The sequence below is a fragment of the Diadema setosum genome, chromosome 4, assembly GCF_964275005.1.
Source record: "Diadema setosum chromosome 4, eeDiaSeto1, whole genome shotgun sequence".
Lineage (NCBI taxonomy): Eukaryota > Metazoa > Echinodermata > Echinoidea > Diadematoida > Diadematidae > Diadema > Diadema setosum.
The window spans coordinates 38,475,065-38,499,591 of record NC_092688.1 but is presented as its reverse complement, the minus strand read 5'-3'; the positions used below and the strand labels follow the sequence as shown (position 1 = coordinate 38,499,591).

The 24,527-nt window shown below is 36.4% G+C and overlaps 1 protein-coding gene across 1 annotated transcript; it reads left to right on the top strand.

Moving 5' to 3' along the window:
* Window positions 1–7,382: 7,382 nt before the first annotated feature.
* LOC140227235 (sulfotransferase 1A2-like) lies at window positions 7,383–17,451 on the top strand. The gene is made up of 6 exons (XM_072307661.1): window positions 7,383–7,533; window positions 10,466–10,725; window positions 13,852–13,984; window positions 14,816–14,913; window positions 16,116–16,308; window positions 17,342–17,451. Exons 1-6 carry the CDS (start codon window positions 7,383–7,385, stop codon window positions 17,449–17,451), a joined length of 945 nt encoding a protein of 314 aa, XP_072163762.1.
* Window positions 17,452–24,527: the final 7,076 nt, after the last annotated feature.

The following is a 24,527-nucleotide window of genomic DNA, read 5'->3' as shown; positions in this document are numbered from 1 at the left end:
TTTTCTGCAGTACATTCCGTAAATTACAAAGAAATTTGCGAATATAAATCGCAGTGACGAGCAAGGAGAATTAACACAATATACCTTTTTACAAAGGCGACAGCCAGAAAAACAAAAAACAAAACAGAGGGTAAAATTATTTTTTCAACCCACAAAAGCAAATAAACATACACATTGAAATACACGAACTAAAACGCATACAAGCAACATCACAGGCATTCACGTCAGTCTCCACTCATCCAGACAAAGAACTTCATAAGAGGAACATTTCTTTTCTTCTCTAATTCCTATACACTTCTTCCCGTCTAGGCTTTCGTAACATCTCCGTCAGACAGTCTTTAATCCCTTCAAAGTAGAAATCACTACAGTGAGCAGGGGATGGGGGAAAGACAGGTTATTAGGAGGATATTAACCTTACTTATGTCGAGACTGAAATTAGAATATAGCGGTGCTCAATGAGCACCGTGCCGGCGATCTCTAATATACTTCGCGCGTGAGTAACCGGCGCGCGGCCAGTGACGTATTCCACGTGCACTTCGTGACCGTGACGGGAAATCCGGCAGTTAAGCCCCTCACTACCGAGACCCAATTCAAAGACGTATGTATAGGACGTAATTAGACCAGTAGCGGGGAGTAACTACTTAAGGATGAGCTCGGAGGAAGGAATCACTCTCGGTGAGATGCGAGTGGCACAAACAACTTCAGGTCGTGTAATTGCCCTTAATTCATTAAGAAACTTGGAATCAGCTTCACTGCTTTCGTTATCCTTTCAACGGGATTAAGGACAATCTTGTCATGAGGGAAAGATCTGAGACACTATGTAGTAACTTTTGAGCGTTTCTTCTCTTTCTTGGGGGGGGGGAGGGGTAGGTGCCTAATTTTGTTTTTGTAACGAAGATATTTATGTTTAAATTCAAAGTGTTTTTTTTTTTTTTTGTATAATTTTTATGAATATCGATGGAGGACAAACTTGCCGGGTAAGGCGTATATTTCGGCAGTGAACGATTTTGAAAATGCAGTCTTTTGATTCTGTAACATTGTTTGTCTATCATGAATTGTTGTAGTTTGTTTGAACTTGGCATCACAGTCATTACAACAAAAGTCAACTTTGCACTCAACTCTTGTCTGGAAGTATTGATGCTTTACAGCTGATTGTTTCTGACAGTTTTCGTTGGCGCTATTTCATGTAATTATCACGCGCCTAATTGGCTAAAAATGGATAGTATAATTATAAGCACGGGTCAGCAGATGGTGTTAAAAGCATGGTGTTGGTACATAACATTATATATAATTATGCACACCTCATGAACTATATTACTAAATCTGGTCAACTGGACTTACTTGTAACTTGGAGTAGCGAGTAGCGATTCATGAGATACTTTACCTGGATGACTGAGAACATTTACAGACAAATTATGTACACCAACTTTTGATGACGTCTATCTATTTGTTAGATACAGCCGACTCTCGTTATAATGAAATCCTTGGGACCGCGGCAGTTAGGCCTATCTTTCGTAATATAAACATTTCGTTATAGTTGAACAATAAAGTACAATAAGGATATACAGATAATGACATGAGGTTTTTTATTTCGTTGTCACAGATTTTCGTCATAACCGTGTTCGCCATAAGGGGAGTGCACTGTAGTATTTTGTGGAACAGCTGTTCATAATCATAATGAAAAGATGAATTGGATTAACCTGCGAAATTTTCCTTGGTGTTTACGCGTAACAGCATATCCGCTGTTTTTCTGAGAGAAGAATTACAGGACAGAGAGCTGGAGTCGATTGACCACACCCCTTGTTGTTTCAATGACAGTGACCACTCATCTGATCTCGAGGAGGAGGGCGAGCGGATAGTCTGGGTTCACCTGTCACACAAGGAACATACATGGTGGTTGATTATTGGTCATTGACGCCTAAGAGAAAAGGGACAGTCCCGAAAACTAATGTACCAAATGAAGGGTGGGGGGGGGGGGGGAGAGCAGGGAGGTCGAGCAGTTTGACATATATGCCTTTACAGAGAACAAACGCGTCAATTGTTTTCTCATCGGACCAAAACACACACAACAACAGCATCCAGCCCAAGAAAGGCTACATTTGATTGGACGGAATTAAACTGACTTATGAATTATGACAACACAAACATACTTGTAAAAAGTACACTTATTTCTGGTATTTCGTGTTGTTATGATGTTACCCACACTGTTTGGGAAAAATGGATTGATATCACCAACACGCATGTATATATAGGCCTACATCCATTAATATATAAAGACAGACAGACAGACAGACACACACACACACACACGCATATATATATATATATATATATATATATATATATATGTGCGTGTGTGTGTGTGTGTGTGTGTGTGTGTGTGTGTGTGAGCGTAATGGCGTGTTTCTTTTTGTTTTATGCGAATTAAATAGGACCTGAGGAAGGATAGATGTCTATCTGGTAATGGGCTGGATTATAAAAGGTGATATGATATGGGTAGGTGTATGGAGGTTTATTCTATGTTTTGGGGTACACTAACGTGTTTAAAGGATTGTTGTTCCCAAGGGTTGCCAGGGAAAAATGTTCGTAGGGAAAAGATATATTTTTCGATGTGACATGCTCCAATCGTTTGTTCGTATAAGTTGCTGTACTATCGTCATTTTACTTATGAATTAAAGGAACTGAATGTGTGTGTTAATTGCTACCATTGTTAGAAGAATTACTCTGATACGTTGTAAAGCAATACCGATGTAAATTAATGTTTGTGGTATCAATTGCATAATATTATTTTTGAGCAAAAATGTAATGTTGACGGATACGCCCACCCTTTAAAGCTAATAAAGGTATATATATAATTTGTCATTTGTAGGGGAGGTATGGACATATCAATGCAGTAACAAAATTGCAACCAACCATACTGGGTCACATTAAAATGCAGCATTCATTATGTACGTATATGATAGTTATATGCTACTGTGTATACGATATAATTAGAGTGAATGACCAATATTCCATTATTATTTTGATATATGAAATCATACTACATTATATAGCTGTCATAGCTGCATAAATATAGTGTAGGATGTGAGATATTAATCCACAGATAAACTATTTTGCCTGATATAATACGACAATAAATCCATCCTCCCTCGCTACTTCTCCGTTCATTTTTTTTTATATATTCAACTAGTTTATTTCCAATTCAAAACATGGAAAGCTTCATGAAACATCCATTGTTATTAGATAAAACATGCAAACAATCATACAAACATTGCAAGTACAAATTGTACAAACTTATCACAACACGAACAAAGTACGTGATTGAACGGAAAATTAGCCTGTAAGCTGTGTTCACCGTACACTATTGTTCGGTTATCTTTATATCAAAGCAAAGATCAACCAACTCAAAACCCACCAAAAATCAACCAAATCAATTTGCAAGATAACGATAGAGCATCAAAATTCCTCCAAAGTTGACAGTAACTGCTGATGAGTACAATGAGATAACAGAAGAAGAGCAGTAAAGAAAAGTGATGAGAAGAAAGAGAAAAGAACTTCGTGAAGAAGAGAAGAGAAGAGAGATTTGTAAAGAGGAGAAATGAGAGACGAGAAGAAAAGAGAAGCCAGAGATAAAAGAAGGGGAAAAAAATAGAGCAGGAGAGAAGATCGAGAAGTAAAAAAAAAAAAAAATAATGGACCAAAATATGCTTGTGTGCGTTTGTGTGTTCTTAAGTTAGGTGTATTTGTGTTTGTGCATATTGAAATATATTCCCCAAATAAAAATCTCATGCATAAAAATTGAAACATTTCAATAACTCGAGTGGTGTAAAAATGAAATGAAACAATCATGTCAATCTTCTCTTCTCTCGTCTCGATCTTTCCAAGATCTCTCCTCTTCTCAATCTTCACTTCTCTTCTCTTCACTTTTGTTCTCTGCTCGTCTATTTCTCTTCCCATCTTCTCTTCCCTTCTCCTCGCTCTTCTTCTGTTTCTCTGCTCTTCCTTTTCTTCTCCCAGTCTATTCTCTAATTAGTTCTCATCTCTCTTTCTTCTCGTCACTTCTCCTTTTCTCTCCTGTTATATTCTCTTCCCTCAATTTCCTTCTCCTCTCTTCTCTCCTCTTCTCAATCTTTTCATCACTTCTCTTATTTGCTGTAGAGCCGTCGAACTCGAAGTCGCTCACACATCACTTGAAGAGTTTGTTTGCAAAAACCGATAAGTCCATATTTGCCAAATGGAGATATTTGCGATTAAAGGTCAAGAAAAATAAAGAGAATAATAAGAATTTTTTTTTTGCTTCTTTAGGTCATAACTTCAAAAATGTGCCTTTATGTGTAGTGACCAATATATCATTTAAAAGGTATTATTTTGTACTTTATGACAAGTTCTTACTTCAAAATCTTCAAAAATGGACTTATCGGTTTTTGCAAACAAACTCTTCACTTGTACGCACATATAAAAAATACTAGTGCTCCATATCTGAATGACAGTGACCTTTGTCATAGATCATTGTGACCTGAATCGCATTGTTCAGTAAGCCGACTGCATATATACACTGGATGCACACTACGTATTACCTTGATACCTTGATACATTAATCCCTTGAAACAGCTCTTACATTAAGCTATACTGGGATGAACTCGAGCTGTGTGTCGTGAGGGGGTGTCATTCACATTCAGTGTAAGATGTACAAGTGTCTCACATACAATAAAATGGGTCTAGGGCAATTACCCCCTGGGCAATTACCCCGGACCCTTCCCCTGTCCCTAATCCTAATCCTGAAACTAATCCTAACCATAACCCAAACTCCTAACACTAAACCCAACCCTAACCCTAATCGTAACTCTAACCTTACCACTAACCAGTATTTAGCCGGAGGGTAATTGCCCTCTGGGGGTAATTGCCCGGATACGCTATAATGTGAGTATGAGTGCTCAGTGCGAGTAAAAACAGTATTGTACATTGCATTATGTGTAGCTGTACTTACCTGATGTGCCTGAACTCGAATCACTAAATTCTGCATTTTTTTTTTTTTTTTTACACAACGACTGAATCACATCTATCTCGAGAGTTTTTATAACAATCAGGAGTTTCGATTTCTGTCTAGTGACTTTCTTAGTATCCTCCGAAAAAAAAAAGAAAATATCGCTGCCCAGGCAACGGGCCATGTAAGACGGCGAAACACTCCTTCAAAATATGGAATACTAGTATCATTGTCGTGGTGCAATGTGAAAGAAAATGGACCTTGATCAGGTACTCCTTCAGAATGCGAACAGTTCGTTTGTAGGCCGTTCGTATAGAACTCACATTTCATTCGCAGAAGTGAACATAGGAAGTCCCATATATCGACAGGTAAGTTTCAGGACAGCCAGGAGATACCAATATGCTCATATCATGTCTGTCAGTAGACATTATCGTGAGTCTACAATTTCAGAAAAAAAAAGCCAACATAATAAATTGACGTGATATTACTTTAAAGAACGCATCCTTTTTAGGCAGGTTGAAAGGTAGGAAACAACGCGATGGATATCTCGCGTAACACAGATGAGAGCCGTTTCCTGTACACATGCTTGCGCTAACATGTAAACTTCGCAGTTGCTTCTTATCCTTGCTTTATCCCTTTCTCCTGTATTTTTGCCCCATTCCTAAGTTTTCGACGGTCAAAAATCCGTCAGCAAATCCCTCCTTTACCATGAAACATTTCTTGCCACATGTCAATCCACTTTAGAAATGTTTGCCTTCGCTGAAATATAATAGATTATAAGATTTAAATCAAGTACACTCTACAATATTACGTATGTAATATTCATATGCGTGTAATTCATACCCTTTGGACTGTTGTAAAATCTGTGATTTCAAGTTCCGGGCTCCAGAGATAGTGTGAATATGAGTACCACTTACTTTTATAGTATTCGATGGCGCTTGTGTTTTTGGTGTTTCATTTAGTGTTTCTAATTGTTATCATGGTTATTGCAACATTACTTTCGGGACAACGCATATTCTAGTGTTCCTGTTAGCCTGGATAGTATACTCATCCAGTTTCAGCGGGAATATGGAAAGGAAATGCGTATTTAAAGTAGTGTCGCCTTTGAGAATAAATTAATTGATCGAGTGTTAATGATAGATTAATATGCGTCAGGCGGTGCCGTATCCCGTTCAGTTCGAGTCTACGTAGAGTGTATACAGTGCACCTCAAACTCTGTAAAATGTCCTACATATGTCCACGATGACACATCCCAAAGCACGTTTAAGGATATCGTGAACGCTTCAAGCAAGTCTTGATTTGCAGAAAAATGAAGAAATTAAGTTGAGAGAGAAGAAAACTATTAAACTATACCTGTGAATATACCTACGAGGTTGATATTTAGCAATTTTTTAGGTTATGTCGAGACTTTGTGCTGTTCACTTCAAATATAACTTTGACAGAGCTGAAGATGGGCGAAAAACTGCTAAATCTACTCTCACACATAGATTTATTCACCCCTGTCACTAAGATTTGAAGGGGAGAGCAGCTGCTGTTTTACTTGCACTAGCATTGCACATAGAGTAGTCCCTATATTTCTTTATCTTGCTTGAATGCACCGTTATGTACTACACTGACGAGCCAAACAGCACGTACATGTAATACAGAAGGTTGACTACTTCACAAGAAGAAGAAGAAGAAGAAGAAGAAGAAGAAGAAGAAGAAGAAGAAGAAACTTGTATGTTTAGATTAAAAGCAAATATTTACGTGGAAATTGGTGTCAGATAGATTTAAGATGAGGTACGTATTAAGGGTCCAGACCGGGTGTGTTTTCATTTCCCTGTACATCTCTTACTAGCTTTCAGTGGCATCGTGAATGAAAGAAATTCAAATATGATTAATATCAGTGGGTCCAAAGTTTATTTACTTCATCCCTGGTAGTACTTACAAAAACTGGGTTTTTGGCTGAGTCATGATACGGTAGATAAAAAAACCCCGATATTTTTGATTGGCAATTTAAACATGTAGATGTGATTTACTGTTTGACATATGGGTTTATGCCTATATATTTATATCTGTCCTTTTTGTTCAGAAAAGAAAAATAAACCAATTTGTAATTTACATTCCAAGTCTAGCATTTGAAAAACAAACATCTTGTAAATATCATTAAGATTATTCGCAAAATTAAAACAGTTTAAGATTTGAACGACTTGTTAGTTTGTACGCCAATATGGTTTGTCAAGAATGAAGACATTTTCTTTCGAAATCTCTTAAATGCTTGGTGAAACACAAGATTAATATTATGATGAGATATAAGATGGATTATTTCAATATACTTTCCCCTCATTTTCAAAATCATCTTCGACATTCTCTCTTTTGTTCAGTTTGCGTGATACAGAACTGAAGGACACTGACCAGAATGGCAGGAAAGGAACCTTCATATGCCTTAGGTATGCACTTATATAAAGGGATATTACTTCCCAATATTGTGCTGGACTCCAGTGTAGAAGCGCTGCAGACCTTTGAAGTTCGCCCCGACGATATCTGGCTCTGCACCTATCCGAAATCAGGTATACGATTTTTGTGATTCCATTCCATTTTACCTCCTAACACGATGAAAAATGTAGGTATGTCAGGATAGTGACTCTATGATGACGAGTTTCATTTGTTTAAATAAGTAGTATCCAGCCAAGACTTATATATTTTTTTGCTACGCATTTTTCAGGGTTATATGAAAATATCAAATCTTAATTTGACATTCTGGTGGCATTATGAGCCATTTCTGGAGAGGCCTCTGACCACAGGCATCATTGATGATAACTCATGTGCTCACTGTCAATGTCAGTTTTATTCCTAGCCACTCTCCAGCCAGATGAACCTTATCGAGGGACCATATGAGTGCATCCGACCTGGTGAAATCCTTTTACATTTTACGACAGAGAGGGAGAGAGAAAGAGAGAGAGAGAGAGAGAGAGAGAGAGAGAGAGTGTGTGTGTGTGTGTGTGTGTGTGTGTGTGCACCGAGTAATATCCAGCGTGCGCCATTGATGCACTACAATGAATCACAGTGATGGTGGCTCAATACGATATTGATCTTAAACAAAGAGGGATCGTGGGATAAGAGGATAACACCGATGACGGAAAGATCATTCTTTTTCATAGTCATATTCTTTTCAGGTGCACTGAACCATGCAAACATTTATTAGGTTTTGATTTACTCTATTGTGCAATGTGATTGAATTTCAATGAGTTTGACTTTCAGGGAGCAAATTTTTCAATTCTTTTCTTTCGCACATTGGAACACTTATATGACTATGTTCACTCATGCTTATACTTTGAATCTGAGTTCACCTACCCAAATAAAAGACAAATAAATTACCTTGGATTTGATTTATGATTCATTAATTGTTGTTAAAGACTTAACAAAAGCTGAACTTATGCTTACTTTTTTCATCTTCATCTTCTTTTACTTTTGCTGCGTCCTCACCAGTGCTTATTGTAAAAATTAAAAGAATGTGTGATCAGTCAGGCGTAAAATTCCTTTTTATGTTACCACAATACAATTTTCGTTGATTTGATATGCATTTCATTCGAGTTTATTTCAGTGTGGTAGTGGTGGTGTGAAATATCTCAACTCGAAATAGTGTCTACTTTCCGTTGCTTTCTGTTATTGCCGAATATGAGTATATAGTGGGATGATGCTGACATTTTTACCGAACGCTTCTGTCATCTTGGGAAGATTCAAGATTCAAGATTCAAGATTCAAGATAATTTATTGTCATGTATAAAATATACATAAAATTTGTTTTCGGACATACATAAAGATAGAGGTGCATAAATGAAGAATATAAATCATGAAATAAGTTAACATAAGTTTTATACCATACATACATAAAATATATACATTTAATACAAAAAAAATGAAATATTGCAGGAGAAAATAAGCGTATATAAAGTATGCATTTTTTTTTTCCCCCTTCGCCCTATTCACCCCATCCAGGCACTTCCATATGCTAGAGCACTCCTCCAGTTGAGACTTTAACACATGTTCTACACACCACTACCCCCCCCCCCCGACTCTCAAAGAGTACACTTCCACATACACACCCACACACACACGCACACACACACATACACGCACACACACATACCCCACACCCGCGAGTTACACCCATATAAACTTATACATACACACACACACATACACCAAAACTATCACCTAATCAACGTGAAAGAGCGCTCCAGCACACAAAAAGCCTGGGCAAGGATAGGAGACAGTAAATTATCTCAAAGAGAATTTGCTGCGTGACAAAGGCTATAAAAAAAAAGAGACATTCATACACCATACTAAAATATAACAGGCAGTGTGACGTATTGCAAATACTCAATAATGTTATCATATTTGTATTTTGTTGAAAAGTTCTCTTAATTCTTTTCCTTCTTTCCTTTTCTGCGTATGTTCCAGTAACAAATACAATATATAATAAATTAAAAATGTTTCATCACAAAATCTAAAACATTCAATTCAGTCATAGGTCATAGGGTTGGCAAGACATGCAGCTCAAAACTTCCCAGGTGTACTGTTGGCTCATCCACAATTACACTGCTGCTGTTTACAAATTTGTGTACAGTTATTTTGCAATGAGTCAAAAATATGTAACAATTCAACATAACTAATGAACAATACAATTGTCATCAAGTGCACACATACTGGACTTTCACACCACAAATACATTGCACAAAGGGTAGTTAAGCTCAACACATACAATCCATGTAGATAGGTCAGAGCCCTGCTTGGGCCGAGTCATCTGGCACTTGTCTTAAAAATACAACTCATGAATCATTAAAACAGTTCACATATTTTAAACATATAACATATACTATAAATAACAAAAAAAAAAATAACCTCATCTGTTAAATCTGCTATTGAAAACTTTACATGCTGCGATCAGAAATGACCGTCTGAACCTCTCCGTCTTTACTTTTGGAAGTCTAATTCTACCTGATCTGTTTACAGTCACCTCATCATGAAGCGGATGTGATTCATCTTTCATTACAATATCAAGTCTAGACACAAGAGCAGAATGATATAATTGAGACAATGAAGACAGTTAGATGTCGCGCGATGCCGCCGCGGCACGCCCGGGCTGACACGGACAGCCACAACACAACCCAGGAAACTTATACGCGTCTACCTATAGCAGACAAACCTGGCGAAGACCCGAGGTCGAAGGCTTCTACCACCAGCCGGCATCGTGCGGACTGTCCTCATTGTCTCAATTATTATCATTATTATATACATATATCTATGTATATATATATATATATATGTTCGTGTGTGTGTGTGTGTGTGTGTGTGTGTGTGTGTGTGTGTGTAGATGCTCTGTATTAGACATGTGTGTGTATTAAACAATATTAGAAATTCAAAAATCCATTTAAAACATTACAAAGAACACTCACTTTTTTATGTTCCTCTGAAACTCTTTTGTGCATCCTTTCGAAGGAACCCATTGGATGGGTGAGATTGTTGGTCTAATCCTCACCAGAGGAGTGCCAGAAAAGATCGACCGGTCACTCGCCACCAGTTGCGTGGAGATGATCGACATGAAGCAAAAGATGCCGGCTACTCGCGAGGAGGAGCTGAAGAATCCTATGGACCTTACTCCGTATATGGATAAGATTGCCGCGGCGCCGTCCCCGCGTCTCATCATTACCCACCTTCCTCTCCGTTTCTTACCACCAAAGCTGGAAGAAAGAGGACGGGTACGTCAGAGGAGGTCCAGTCTGTCAATTAAGCTGTTTGTTCATTTTCCATCTGAGTCCATCATAGCTGGTCTTCCATGAGGTCCATTTGGATGTGAGGCGGGACCACTTTACCGGGTTAAACACCCAGCTCTTTGCGATGAATGAATCAAGCCGGATTTGTGTGTGTGTGTGTGTGTGTGTGTGTGTGTGTGTCGTGTGTGTGTGTGTGTGTGTGTGTGTGTGTGTGCGTGTGCGTGTGTGTGTGTGTGTGTGCATTAGTTGTGATTCACTCACACACGGAACATCCATTTTATGTCCTATCCGAGGGACAGAGTGTTTTGCCTCTTGCTAGAGGGGACGGTATAGGATTGCACACCACGTTGCTCAGTGAGACTCGGGTCTCATTAAAATCTCAAAAGTCAATTTCTTAATAGCTTATGATTTATTGTGGTATCCTGATCACTGGAAAAGTTTATCTTTGTGCAGTCACAATGAAGTCCCGTTCAGGTGACTAAACATATTGTGGTTTTGTTTTGTTTTGTTTGTTTGTTTGTTTGTTTGTTTTAATAAATAGTGACTAAGCTTTGTTACCTTGGGTGAATCATCACTGTATATTAAATGGGTGAATAGTCAAATACCGCTTAGTGATTGGCTAAACACAGTCACGTGATGGAGGAACATTGGTTATGTTCGCCCATGGGAGAACATTTTTGCAATGTTCTACCATGGGAAAACATTTTCACGTAACAAATGACAGAAAGATCCGCTCACAGTGAATTTGGCTCTGCGCGATCGATCGAGTGCGTTGTGCTGGTGGTTGACGTTGACGTATTTGACTAACCCTTTTAATATTGCAGATGATGACTTTTGTCGTCGGGAACATGTACCAAACGTTCCCTCCTCAGGGTTTGAAATGCTATTTCGGGAGGCTATAAGTCCCTCAATAGCATTTCAAACCCTTCGGGTGGAACATTCGATATGTTCCCTCCCCCGCCAGTCATCATCTATTTAATAATTTTTAGGGCATCGTGTAATTTCATCACATCATTGACATTTGACTTTCATGCAATATCCTCCTAGTGAGAGGCAAAACACTCTGTCCCTCGGATAGGACATAAAATGGAGGTCCCGTGTATGAGAGAGTCACAACTCATGCACGCAAAAGACCCCCACTTCATTTATTCATCGCAAAGAGCAGGGTCTTTACCCGGTGAAGTGGTCCCACCTATCACCCAACTGGACCCTATGGAAGACCTGGTATTGCAGCTAAATATTGGCTATCCAGTCATCTTTTCAGACGAAAGTGAAACAAACAAACAAAATATTTGTTTTATATACATTTGTTTATGTTCATCATTTTTTTTTTGTTAAACTTCTCTCTTTCTCTTGTTTGTTTGTTTGGTTTATTTCTGCATTTTCTTTCTCCGAATACATTGCAAATGAAAACAAAATGATACAGATACATACAAATCAATACAAAGAAAAATCATTTGCGTAACAACATTCAGTCTGAAGTGGCATAATTATGAATCAAAATAACATATTAAGGCATACTGTATCTATTAACAAAGGAGAAATCAATACAGGGGACCGTCATCATAAGCAGAGCTTGACGTGGATGAGGCCCTATCTGAATATGTGATACCAATGTAATACAACACCAATTATATATGTACTCATAAAACTCTTAATCTTAATACACAAAACACATTTTGCTACAGAAAAAAAAAACAGAAAAGAAAAATAGTGACTTGGCGCTTTAGAACAAGAAAAGAAAAAAAAAACAGCACGCAGCACCATTGACTGCTGCATGGTATAGTAGACAATAAAAGTGTAGGTGTGTGCGAGTGACAGTGCGTCGTGTGTGCAGGTGACAGTGCAAGAGAGAATAAAGGCTGTAGCATGCCTATTTTGGGGGTAAGGTATACGCTTTAATGAATGTATGCAATATCATTGTCAAAGAAAGGAACGGGAGGGAATGAAAAAAAAACACTTTGCATGGATCAGGGCTGACTGAGACTTCAAAAAAAAAAAGAAAAAATACATTGATCAAAGACTACTAACTGGAAACATATTTCAATAATAAATACTTTTTTAAATGAGCTTTAAAGGAAAACAGTGAAGTACACTGGTTTAATTGATCAGGTAGGTTATTCCAGACATCGGGACCGTAATGTCTAATTGATTTCTGAGCTAAAACAGTTCTGGGGTTTACAAGGTGAAAATCTGTCGAACGGCGAGTTGGATATGTGTGTATATTCGAATTTAAGTGAAAAATATTATGAAATAAAGAGGGAAGTTGATTTGTTGCATACTTGTACATAAATATACCTGTTTGTAAGATGTGGATGTCTTGAAGCTTCAAAGTATGCAAACGATGAAATAAAGGATCTGTATGAGATAAATATGTGGAATTAGTAATAATACGAATAGCACGCTTTTGGAGTAAATACAATGAATTCAGTTTAGTAATACTACAATTTCCCCATACAATATTTGAATACAATATGTGAGGCAAAATTAAAGAATTATATAAAATAATCAGGGATCGTTCTGATAAGAGATCTTTCAACTTCCAGAGTACACCAATATTTCTTGATAGGGTCCTTTGTAAACAGGATATATGTTCGTTCCATGTCAAATGAGAATCGATTGTAATGCCTAAAAATCTAATAACCTGTTTCTCGCAAAGAGAAAACCCATCAATTGATATGTTGACATTAAGATCCTGTGAGTAGGTTTTTCTAAAATGAGCAAAATTTGTCTTATTAACATTCAAAGATAACTTGTTTGATTTAAACCAATTCAATATATTCAATAATTCAGTATTCAAACGATTAACAAGTGTCCCTATATCATAATCTGATGTAATAATGGATGTATCATCAGCAAAAAGTATAAAATTCAAAGATGGAGAAGAACCTATAATATCATTTATATAAATGTTAAACAACAGAGACAATTCTATGCCTTAAAATGACATAGAATTTCAAATATTATGTAATGTGGGATGTGGAACAATCATGAAACAGAAATGCCTTGCGCATCATAAAAGGAACATGCATTTTATGATCGTTCATGGAATTGCAAATGTGGCAGAGTAAATCTTCAGACATTTAAGACTCTTTTTGTTATTATTTACAGGTTATCTACGTGGCCCGGAACCCGAAGGATGTCCTCAACTCACTCTGCAGCATGATGGTGAAGGGTGATATCAACCCAAACATGCCAAAGGACGCAGGATGGATGTTCTTGCTGAGTTCATTCATGGAAGACAGTAAGTTTTAACACGGTGTTTTTCCCGGGCAACCTTGTAAGATGGCAACCAATGTCGTTTGCTGCCCTTTCGGCATCTCATTCTTCAAAGATCTATGACAGCATTACACTCAAGCTAAGTCTATCAGTGCATGACAACTGAGTACAGTCCGTGTGACACACTTTATCACGATCGTCCTCCGGGAAACTAGTTACATCTTGATTAAGAATGATTTGAATACACTGCGTGGCAATCGTCGTTATAACAGTCTTTTCCAACGGCTTATAAACGCTGGCCTAATTAAAATCAATCTTTGATCTTCCTATTTTGTCATCATTTCGCAGTTATATACTGTCAGACGAAAGGCGTTATAGTTGCTGATTTTTCAATCAAAACAGGATTCATACAATCTACACAATGATAATGATGATGATTATAAGAAAGACATACATACATTTGTATTTATTTATAAATACATTTGTAAAGACATATGTGCGTGTATTGTAAATAAAATAGGAATGTTCTAATGTAATCATTGCTTTCAAAAAAAAAAAAAAACTTCAACCACAGCACGTTTGCTATATTGATAGATGACATACATTATATTGACATTTTCTATTAGCATTTAATTCATAATGTTCACTTGTCTTTATCCTATAGCATATTATGGCTACAAATAATTATCATAGTGACGGCAGTAGGCACTACCTTAAAACGTTTATCACTACCCTTACCAAAGATATCAATTGTTAAAGTTATCTTACTTTAATTAGGTTTGAGAAAGTACCATTTATTCCTGGTGACTATTATTACAGTGTTTGTTTCATTTTCTTCTTCTTTTTTGTGCTGCAGAGGCCCATTTTGGACCCTGGCGTGATCACGTCAGGGAGTTCTGGAAAATCAGGGGAAAGAAAAACGCTGGATTTTTCTTTTATGAGAGTATGAAAAAGGTAGAAAAACAACTCGATCACTGTCATATCTCTAGTCCTCAATGGTTTATATCATATCCTCAAATTGTACCTTTAAATTATTATTCTTTATCATTAATGTACCGTGTAATTTGTATCAAACAATTGTCAGTATTTTGTATTCATCAAGTTTATCAATTCTTTTTCAAAAATTCTATAGCTTGTATGTATGTAAAAATGTATTTGTTTGTGTATTACGCTCGTCATGCTTGTCATGGAATTGCAGAAATGAATAAATATTAAATCAAATCAAATCAACTGGTGAGGAAATTGTGGACAACCGCTTTCCAGTTGGATATCGGCAAAATAAACAACGGAAATGTTTGCTGCGATGGCATAGATAGAGCCTAATCAAAATGCAAAACAACCACAAGCAAAGCGTTAATTGCGTTGAATAAATTTTGGACGATATTTAGTTATTACGTTTTGAGTGATCCACGTTTGATAAGACCTGCTTTTCAGTTGATTGCTTTTTCCATCGTTTTACATACTTTTCTGTCAAACTTGGAAAGTATGTATTCCAATTTAGTTTATTCCACTAAAGTGCACATTCGTTAGATGTATAGTTCATGATCTACACTGCAATATGTATTTCGTAACAAATTGAGAAAAAAGCGGTTTGTGTAATAAATGATTTGGGTTTTGTTTCACTCTTTGGTTTGATGCAAATAAACGAAAATGAATTGAATTGAACTGAATTGAATGTAAGCATGCAGTGTGGTACATAAGTATGATACTCCACACTTTAAGGCAAAAGGTTCCGGTTTAAATCTTTCTCATGTTCCATCCTCGAAAAAAAAAGTATTTTACCGTATTCATGGCCCTTGTAGAAGTAGGCTTAGATATCTGGCGTATACATTCGAGCAAAACAGGAGACGAGCTATCAAACAGCGAATATCAGAATTTCAGATTGTACCCACAAGTATAATACATTCCTTACCACTGTGGCAGTTTGGAATCTACCTATCATGCAATTAATCTTGAAGTAAAGGGATGGCAGCATTCAAACAAACAGTCAACTTTACCATGTTTACAATGTTTACCCTGTCACGACAAAACTTCATCTCTTTTCTCGCTTTTTGTATGTTTAGTTTGATCTGATTCGATACAGTACAGTAATTCTATAGACGAAAAATAAAGACAATAATTGAGGACATGCAGCAATGTGTTCATTTTGAAAATAGGATCCAATGGGCAGTGTCCGAGACGTGGCCGCCCTTATCGGCGTTGACCTGACCACGGAGGAGCTTCAGAAGGTTGTAGAGCACAGCTCGTTCAAAGGAATGAGTAAGACGTACGCGACCGGTGGGGCTGGCGCGAAAGAAGGCAACAAGGACTTCTTTGAACAGATCAAAACTTTGCCGTTCTTGGGCAAAGGTAAGCGCAGACCCCCATTACTGCCATTTCCCTAACCCTCTTCTTATCACCTCCTATGATGTGGCAGAGTTGATAAGACTCCCGTCTCCCAATCGGAGGACCACAGTTCGATTCCTGCCCAGTGCTCCTTGGACATGATGTTTTTACCCACTATGTCCCTCTCGACCCAGATGTATAAATTGGTATCTGGCAACGCTAGGGTAATAGGCCTAATAATGGCAGGGCCCTCTTGTAGAGCAGTGGCAACACTGAAGAGGCTTCCCTGGACAAAGGAGATCCTATTATGGGTACTGTTCGTTATTCCGATGGTTCGCTATTCCGAAGGTTCGTTATTCCGAAGGGTCGTTAATCCAAAACACGCAAATTCCCTATACCTAGAGGTTCGTTAATCCGAAAATGAAAAAGGGTTCGTTAATCCGAAAATTTGTGGCGTTATTCCGAAGGTTCGTTACTCCGAAGATTGGTTAATCCGAAAATGAAATTCGGAACAATGAACCTTCGGAATAACGAATCTTAGGAATAAAGAGCCTTCGGAATAACGAACCTTCGGAATAACGAGCTGTAACCCCTATTATTATCCCTCCCTTCTCTACGGCGTTGTCCACTTCTTCTTTTACCCTTTACTTGACACTACGCTTGTCTTTTCCCTTTCCTAATATCATTTTCTTTAGTATACTTGATCCTGTGTTTCACCTTATTCTCTCCTATGTTTATTGATTGTCACCTCTTAAAGTTGTTCATTATCTCTTCCCTTATTTCTGCTTTTCCTCCTCCCCTTTAACCACATTTCAGATATAAACAAACCTCTGAACAGAATCAATCTTACATAATGCTCTTTCTTCTCCTGTATATCTCTATCGTACTTTCATAATATCATATTTTCACTTAGATTTATCATCACCTCTCCAGTTTCAAATTTGTCTAGTCTTGTTATGAATTTAATGAGTTCAAAATTTCTCATATTCTGCATTTGTAAATCGCTCATGCCCATTGGAATTCACTCTTGACAAAATGTATTTCGTTACTCTTACAGGCTATGCTGGTCAGTGGAAGGATCGCTTCACTGTGGCTCAGAACGAAATGTTTGACAAATTTTACAATGAAAAGATGACAGCAGAAGACCCTACGTTTGAGTTTGAATGAATGTGCAACCTCTGTCAAAGTTAAAGCGTCTTGCGTCCCACGAATCTACAACATTGAGTTCCTGGCATCCGAATCATATGTCTTAGGCCAAAGACCTTTTCTTTTCTAATCTCTTTCTCTACTTCTTTTACTTTTAACTAATCATAGTCGACACATTCCAATTAATATCGAGTATTTGCATTCTTTTGACAATGGTATATACAACGCCAACTTTAGACAGTTCAGTTCAGTTTATTCGGCATTCCCTTTTCAATACAAGAATAACATATTGCAAAATTTGACAATATGTAATGAATTATATGAATAGTACCAACGCATTGATATACATTATAACTTTAAACGTTACAACCATTTAACATTGTTATTATAACATGATACATCTATAACCAATTTCATAAAACAAACAAAAATAATAAGTTCATCGGAGTCTCACTGTCTTATATAGATGGCTGGATAGCCCCAATTCAGCTGCAGTAGCTTGTCTCCAGCGGGGACGCAGTCGGGTGTGAGGCAGGGCAACTTATGCACCCTGCTCTTTCCGACGAATGAACGGAGCAGGATATCTTTTACATGCATGAGTTGTGACTCTCTCACACACGGCACTTCCATTTTGTATTCTATCCGAGGGACAGAGCGTTTTGCCTCTTACTAGATGTGACGGTATGCTTACACATAAATGCTCCTTTAAATTCGGGAATCGAACCCGAATCTTTTAGATCTTCATACATTCCATTTTTATTTCACAGAATGCATTAATCTGTTTTTATAAATAATGCCTCATTTTGTAATGGCTGCAGACATGAACATGTTATTCCTTGCTATCTGTGTATCATTTAGAATCAAAATGCCTGTTAATATATAGTAGATTTACGTATTTTTCTACATTCTGAAGTAAAAAATAAAATTTTGAATTTAAATTTAGATTTGATCAGGAGGCAGGTTAACCGAGTCAAATCACCACAGAACTGAGTGAAGTAACAGAACTGATATGTTTGAATATAGTTTTGAAGAATTTCTTAATAGGATATCTCAAGAAATTAAATTTACCTCATGGGGATTACAACATACCATTTTGTCTTATGCTTTTCATTCTCACATTGGTAATCTGACAAGAATATCTCAGATTCAAGGCTTTTTGGGATATTTTCCCCAAATAAATTGCAGAGATGCATTTTTAAGATAATGTAAATTTTGTTGATGATAGGATTTAATATTATGATATATCTAACCATGTACTTATATTTACTATTTTACAGTATCCAGCAGAGAATGTGAAAAGTGCTTATCAAACGAGATGTATTATGCATAGAAAAGAATCAGATTAAAGTATTTCATTCTTTTGACAATGATTCAGCACAGACTCGCAACATACATGTGTTCAAAAGATCGGAGATAAGTGTTATGATGTATGATATTTCTCGGTAAGTTTTTCAGTTTCAGTAAATTTTATTTCTCCACTTGTACATAACAGAAAATAAGTATGAAAATGTCAAAGATATTATTTACAAGTCGATCATGAAAATATAAACAAGATTTCACATTACAAGTATATAATCATGTGAAATAATACATGAATTTAATTACAAATCTTTAAGTGTACAGGTGCGGGAGACCGTTATCAATAAGCAAATTGCTTTACTCGGACAACGGCCTCTAAACATATATGTGCCGAGTAACTACCTTTTTTTTAAAACTAAAGGAACGGAACGCACACACGTAGAACACATAAGTTAATCTTTAAAGTATTTTAAATGTCATTTGAACAAAAAAAAAACAACACAAGGTGGAATGTATGAAGACGAACAAAAAAAAAAAAAAAAAACCGAGAATAGGGGACCCAAATAGGAAGAGTAGAGAGAAGAGAGGAGAAGAGAAGAAAAGTGATGAGATACAGTGTTCGGAAGTTGGGAGCTAACGAAAACGTAATTTCTTATTCGAGTGGTACATTGCGAGAAGAACTTTTTTTAGGATGATTTAAAACATTGTAAAGAAGAACTGCTTTTAAGGACATTTTCTTATAATGATTTTTAAATTGATATAAGAAAATGCTCTTAATAAATAAATAATGTTATTATTACAATAAATAAATACGGTTGGATCACCAAGGGAATTTGGTTTATATGTTACAGAGACATGGCCTTCATGGTTTAATGTTCTCATGGATTATCGATTACTTATCTTGTAGAAAGCAATAAAAGCTATGTATTATCTAAATCTTCGGAATATAACATTGTGTGTCTTGTTCCTCAGGGATCAATTTTTTGGCCCTTTCTTGTATCTTATGTAAATCAATGATATCGTAAAGTACTCCAGCATCCTTGGGTTTTGATTACTTCCCACTGATGCTAATATGTTTTATTCTCATGAGGACTTGAAACGTTGAATAATATCTTACAAACGGAAATAGATAAAGGTTCTCAATGGTTTGCATACAATATACAGTATGTCCCCCCCCCCAAAAAAAAAAATACAATTGGATTTTCGCATTAATAACATCCAATAAAATTAAACTGTCTAAATGCTACTTCATGGTCTTAAAACATAACATCTTAGCTCTATTTTTGCAGAATTTCTTCCAAGTTTTGATTACTTCCCACTGATGCTAATATGTTTTATTCTCATGAGGACTTGAAACGTTGAATAATATTTTACAAACGGAAATAGATAAAGGTTCTCAATGGTTTGCATACAATATACAGTATGTCCCCCCCCCCCCAAAAAAAAAAAATACAATTGGATTTTCGCATTAATAACATCCAATAAAATTAAACTGTCTAAATGCTACTTCATGGTCTTAAAACATAACATCTTAGCTCTATTTTTGCAGAATTTCTTCCAAGTTCACTTGGATGCTCTTGTGTGTGAACACAATGGACAGAACTTGGAGGGAAGAGATTCCTGGGGGGGTATTTCACAAAGCTGTTCTTAAAGTTACGAAGGACTTAAGAATGACTGGTGATCAGTTCTTATGTGCTATACTTCTCAGAATTTCAATAATTCAGCACAAGAACTGATCACTAGTCGTTCTTAAGTCCTTCGTAACTTTAAGAACAGCTTTGTGAAGCACCCCTGACATGCTCTACAAATTCCTCATTTCTCTTTGACTACTGAAGCAAATCGAATGGGGTTTTCTGTAAGATGTGGGCAATGAGTTATAGTTTCATAACCTGAAATTGTATTTGGATTGATTCAATATTTTTAAAGTTATCATTGCTGAGGGTCCCGCTGTAATTTTCTTTTGGGACATACGGTATTGCCCTAGAATATTTGCACAAGAAATTGTATGCGTTTGAAACATAATTTTTCACAAATCGATGATAATACTTATTATATTGTATGTATTGATGGAATCCCTTTAACTGAAGTGAAATTCAGGATTTTTTTTTTTGATTACAATTGACTCTAAGTTAACTTGCAATGGTCATATTCACAATATTCACACATCTTATTCAAAAGCACTGGGCAGTGATGGGAATTCTAGAGAACCCCCCCCCCCCTCACATTCAATTCAATTCAATTCAATTCAATTCAATCATAGTTTATTTCCATTCAACGAAAATCAAGAAACATAGTACAAATTTCCAATCAACAGAAATCAAAACATAGTACAAAGTATACATGTCATGAAATGATATTGTTCGAGCATTTGCAAAAGATTCATGTAATATGAATACATATATATATATATATATATATATATATATATATATACAATAATACATACATACTTCGTGGACGTGCGAAAAATAAATTCGGTCATGGAAAATAGTGATCCACTAAAAAGCAAAGCTTGTGGAACGTGGATCGCTAGATAAATAATGAGTAAATAATATATTATTCGAGGGTTTTTATAGCTATTATATTTGATATAGATTATTTCATAATTCCGGTATTATTTCATATAATGCTCTAACATTACCATAGCAAACTGTGATATTGCACAGGAAAACTGTGGCTCAAGTAGAATAAAGTTTATTTTTGTTCTTCAGAAACGTATTTTCCGATTAATCACTAAGTCCCTTTAGTCTCATCCCATTCGTTCCCATATTTTATCAATTGAACATACTGAAAATTAATGATATACATACTTTCGGACTTCAAACTCTGTGAAAAAAATACACAAATAACCGTCTTCCTTGGTGGGTTTTCACAGCAAATCCTGCAGTTCATTCATACCCAACTCGTCACTCATCAGATCGTCATCTCGAAAACCCTAGAATCATCATAGGTCAAAAATCATTATCAAACATCATGGGGCAGACATCCCGAATTCTCTGTCTCTAAATCTAAAATAGAGTTCGTTATGGAATATATTCTTTTTAAAAAGAATTAGAAGATATCCCTATATCTCAATATAAGTTTTTTGCTTTTATTAATTTCAAATAACGAGTTAAAGGTGATGAATCCGGCAGAAAGATTGTCTATCACCATATTTTTTTTTTATTGGCCTTAGAGATTTTAGCGTGTTTTGCGAGAAAAGATCTCGTACCGATTGATTGTTTTTCTTTTGATTAATCATGATAATGATGGCTGACTGTGTATTTTTTGCATACATTCGGGATGAACTTTTTATCATTTGAAATTATTGAAATTCATATAAAGATTATTTAAACACGAATATTGTGTGCATGCGTGTGCATATGTGCAAATAAATGTATGTATGTATGTATGTATGTATGACATTACATTAACATTTAATGTCCAGATATACTTCAGAGCAGTTAAAAAATACCATGGGTCATCTTGAAGTATGTATATAACTCTTTGATATGGCAGTATGGGAGTCTGTGGTTGAATTATTTTGGCATCTTTTCAGTGTGGTTGGTTTCTATATATTGTACCATGCTTTCACAGAGTGAGGGGTGTGTGATACTGATCCATATAGGCCTATATAAAGATTAGTAAATCTACCTATCAATGGGGGACAATGAAGCATACCAGCCGCCCTCGAAACTTCTTCAGAATTATGAAATCGATATTAAGGAGTCCGCAAACGATAAAGCAAACAATCAAATGGACAGTGTAAGACGGCCAAACACTATTTCCAAGTATGGAATTGTCGTGGTGCAATGTGGAAGAAACTGGACCTTGATCGGGCACTCGAGCAGTTTGCGTACAACCCATTTGTACTGATATACAAGCATTCGCAGAAGTGCAACACACGAAGTCATTCGCATCGACAGGTAAGCTTCGGGACAGTTAGACAGAGAGAATAGCATGCTGATATTATGCCTTTTAGGAGATAAATCTTGAGTCTACAATAAAAAAAAAAAAAGAGCCAACGTATAATCGGATTAAACAACGCATTCTTATTGGACGGGCGGAAAGGTATGAATAAATGTTATACAAGGAGAGAGCATTTGCAGTGCACACGCTTGCTCTTACAAGTAATCTTACCCCTTTCTCTCTTATTTTGGTCCCATTCGTATCTTTTACCCAATTTTCCTTCTTCCCTTTTTTATATGCTTACAATGGGTAAATTCATACCGATGTATAGCTGAAAAGAATCGCATGCTATGTGTATAGCCATTAGTACACTACGTGGTTATTTTCAATGGGAGTTGCTGTAAAGTTGAGAGGTACTTTAGTTGTTTGTATATCATATCTATCATGACATGGAACACTGTTCGCAGAGACAGCAATGTGACGAACTTTTATGGCAGAAATTTAGCAGCACTTTGTCACTTTTCGACGCCACCTCGTCAAGAAGTCCCTCATTTGCCGTGTAACATTGCTTACCACATACCAATCCATTTTCATGAATCTTCGTCAAAACTATGATCATGACGATCACAAGATCAAATTCAGGTTCTCTTCAGACTATGTGTATAATGTATGTATATAATGCGATCCATACCCTTTGGACTATTGTAAAGTGTGTATTTCATGCTCTTGACTCGGATGATATGAAACTCGTATAAGTGCCGAAAGGAGCTTAGTATGGTAACCTTTGTTCGATTGTGCTTGAAGGTTTGGTACACGTTTGGTGTTTTTCATCGCTATTGCACGAACTTTCGGGATAACGCATTCCTTCTTGAGTTCATATTGGCCAGGATAGTACACTCGTCCAGTTTTAGCAGGAGTATGGAATGGAAACTAAAATGATGTCACCTTTCAGAATGAACTGCTTGATTGTGCATTCACAACATTATCAGATTAACCTGCATCAAATGGTGATGTTATAGTTCGAGTGTACGTAGAATGTGCAGTGCACCTCAAATTCAATATAAAATTCCCTACATTTTATTTTGTCTGTAATGTGTCTTTTCATAAATACGTGGTTTTTTTTTAAGATATTGATATTACGACGATTAAGATAAGTGTTGCTTTAAAATGATATGAACATTATTGTTTATCTTTACTATAGAGATAACTTGTCATTTTATCCCTGACAAAGGGGGAGACCGCCGAAAATTTGGAATTTACAGTTAATGCATTTCTCTGTCGTGTATGTGTTATATTAATAAAATATGATATATAAATATATATATATATATATATATATATATATATATATATATATATATACATACATATATATATATATATATGGGCCGTGACGCCAGAAAATGGCCCTTAGCGCCGCTGCGCGCAAACGCTAGAAAACGGCACGGAAGTTTGACAAAGCAATACGCGCAAAAAAAGATCAACTAGCTAACTGCTCGCACATGCATAGACGCATCAAAAAGTGAAAAGATTTGGACAAAACATGCTGATTTGAATATCGTAATGGGGTCATTTAGGATTGGATTTTCAGAAAAAGGTTTGCATATCTAAGCACGTCAGAGTTCCTTCTACAACGTGGAGGTGAAAACTCATTTTCGGTATTTAATGCCCTAGGGGCCCTTTTCTCGCGTCACGGCCCATATATATATATACATATATATATATATATATATATATATATATATCCATTAAAAATGATAGAGTTAGCGCCTTTTGGAAGCAAGCTCTTCGTATATGAAATGAAGAAGCAAACTGAAGAAGAAGAAGAAGTAGGCGTATGACGCCGAAAATTTGAGTCGATTAAACTCGTGCTTTATTGGCCAAAAATGCATTACCGGCTTGATTCTTCA

Coding starts and splice junctions, on each gene's coding strand:
- LOC140227235 (XM_072307661.1), top strand. CDS start 7,383: ATGGCAGGAAAGGAACCTTCATATGCCTTAGGTATGCACTTATATAAA. Junction 7,534..10,465: donor CTGCACCTATCCGAAATCAG/GTATACGATTTT, acceptor ATCCTTTCGAAG/GAACCCATTGGATGGGTGAG. Junction 10,726..13,851: donor AGCTGGAAGAAAGAGGACGG/GTACGTCAGAGG, acceptor TATTATTTACAG/GTTATCTACGTGGCCCGGAA.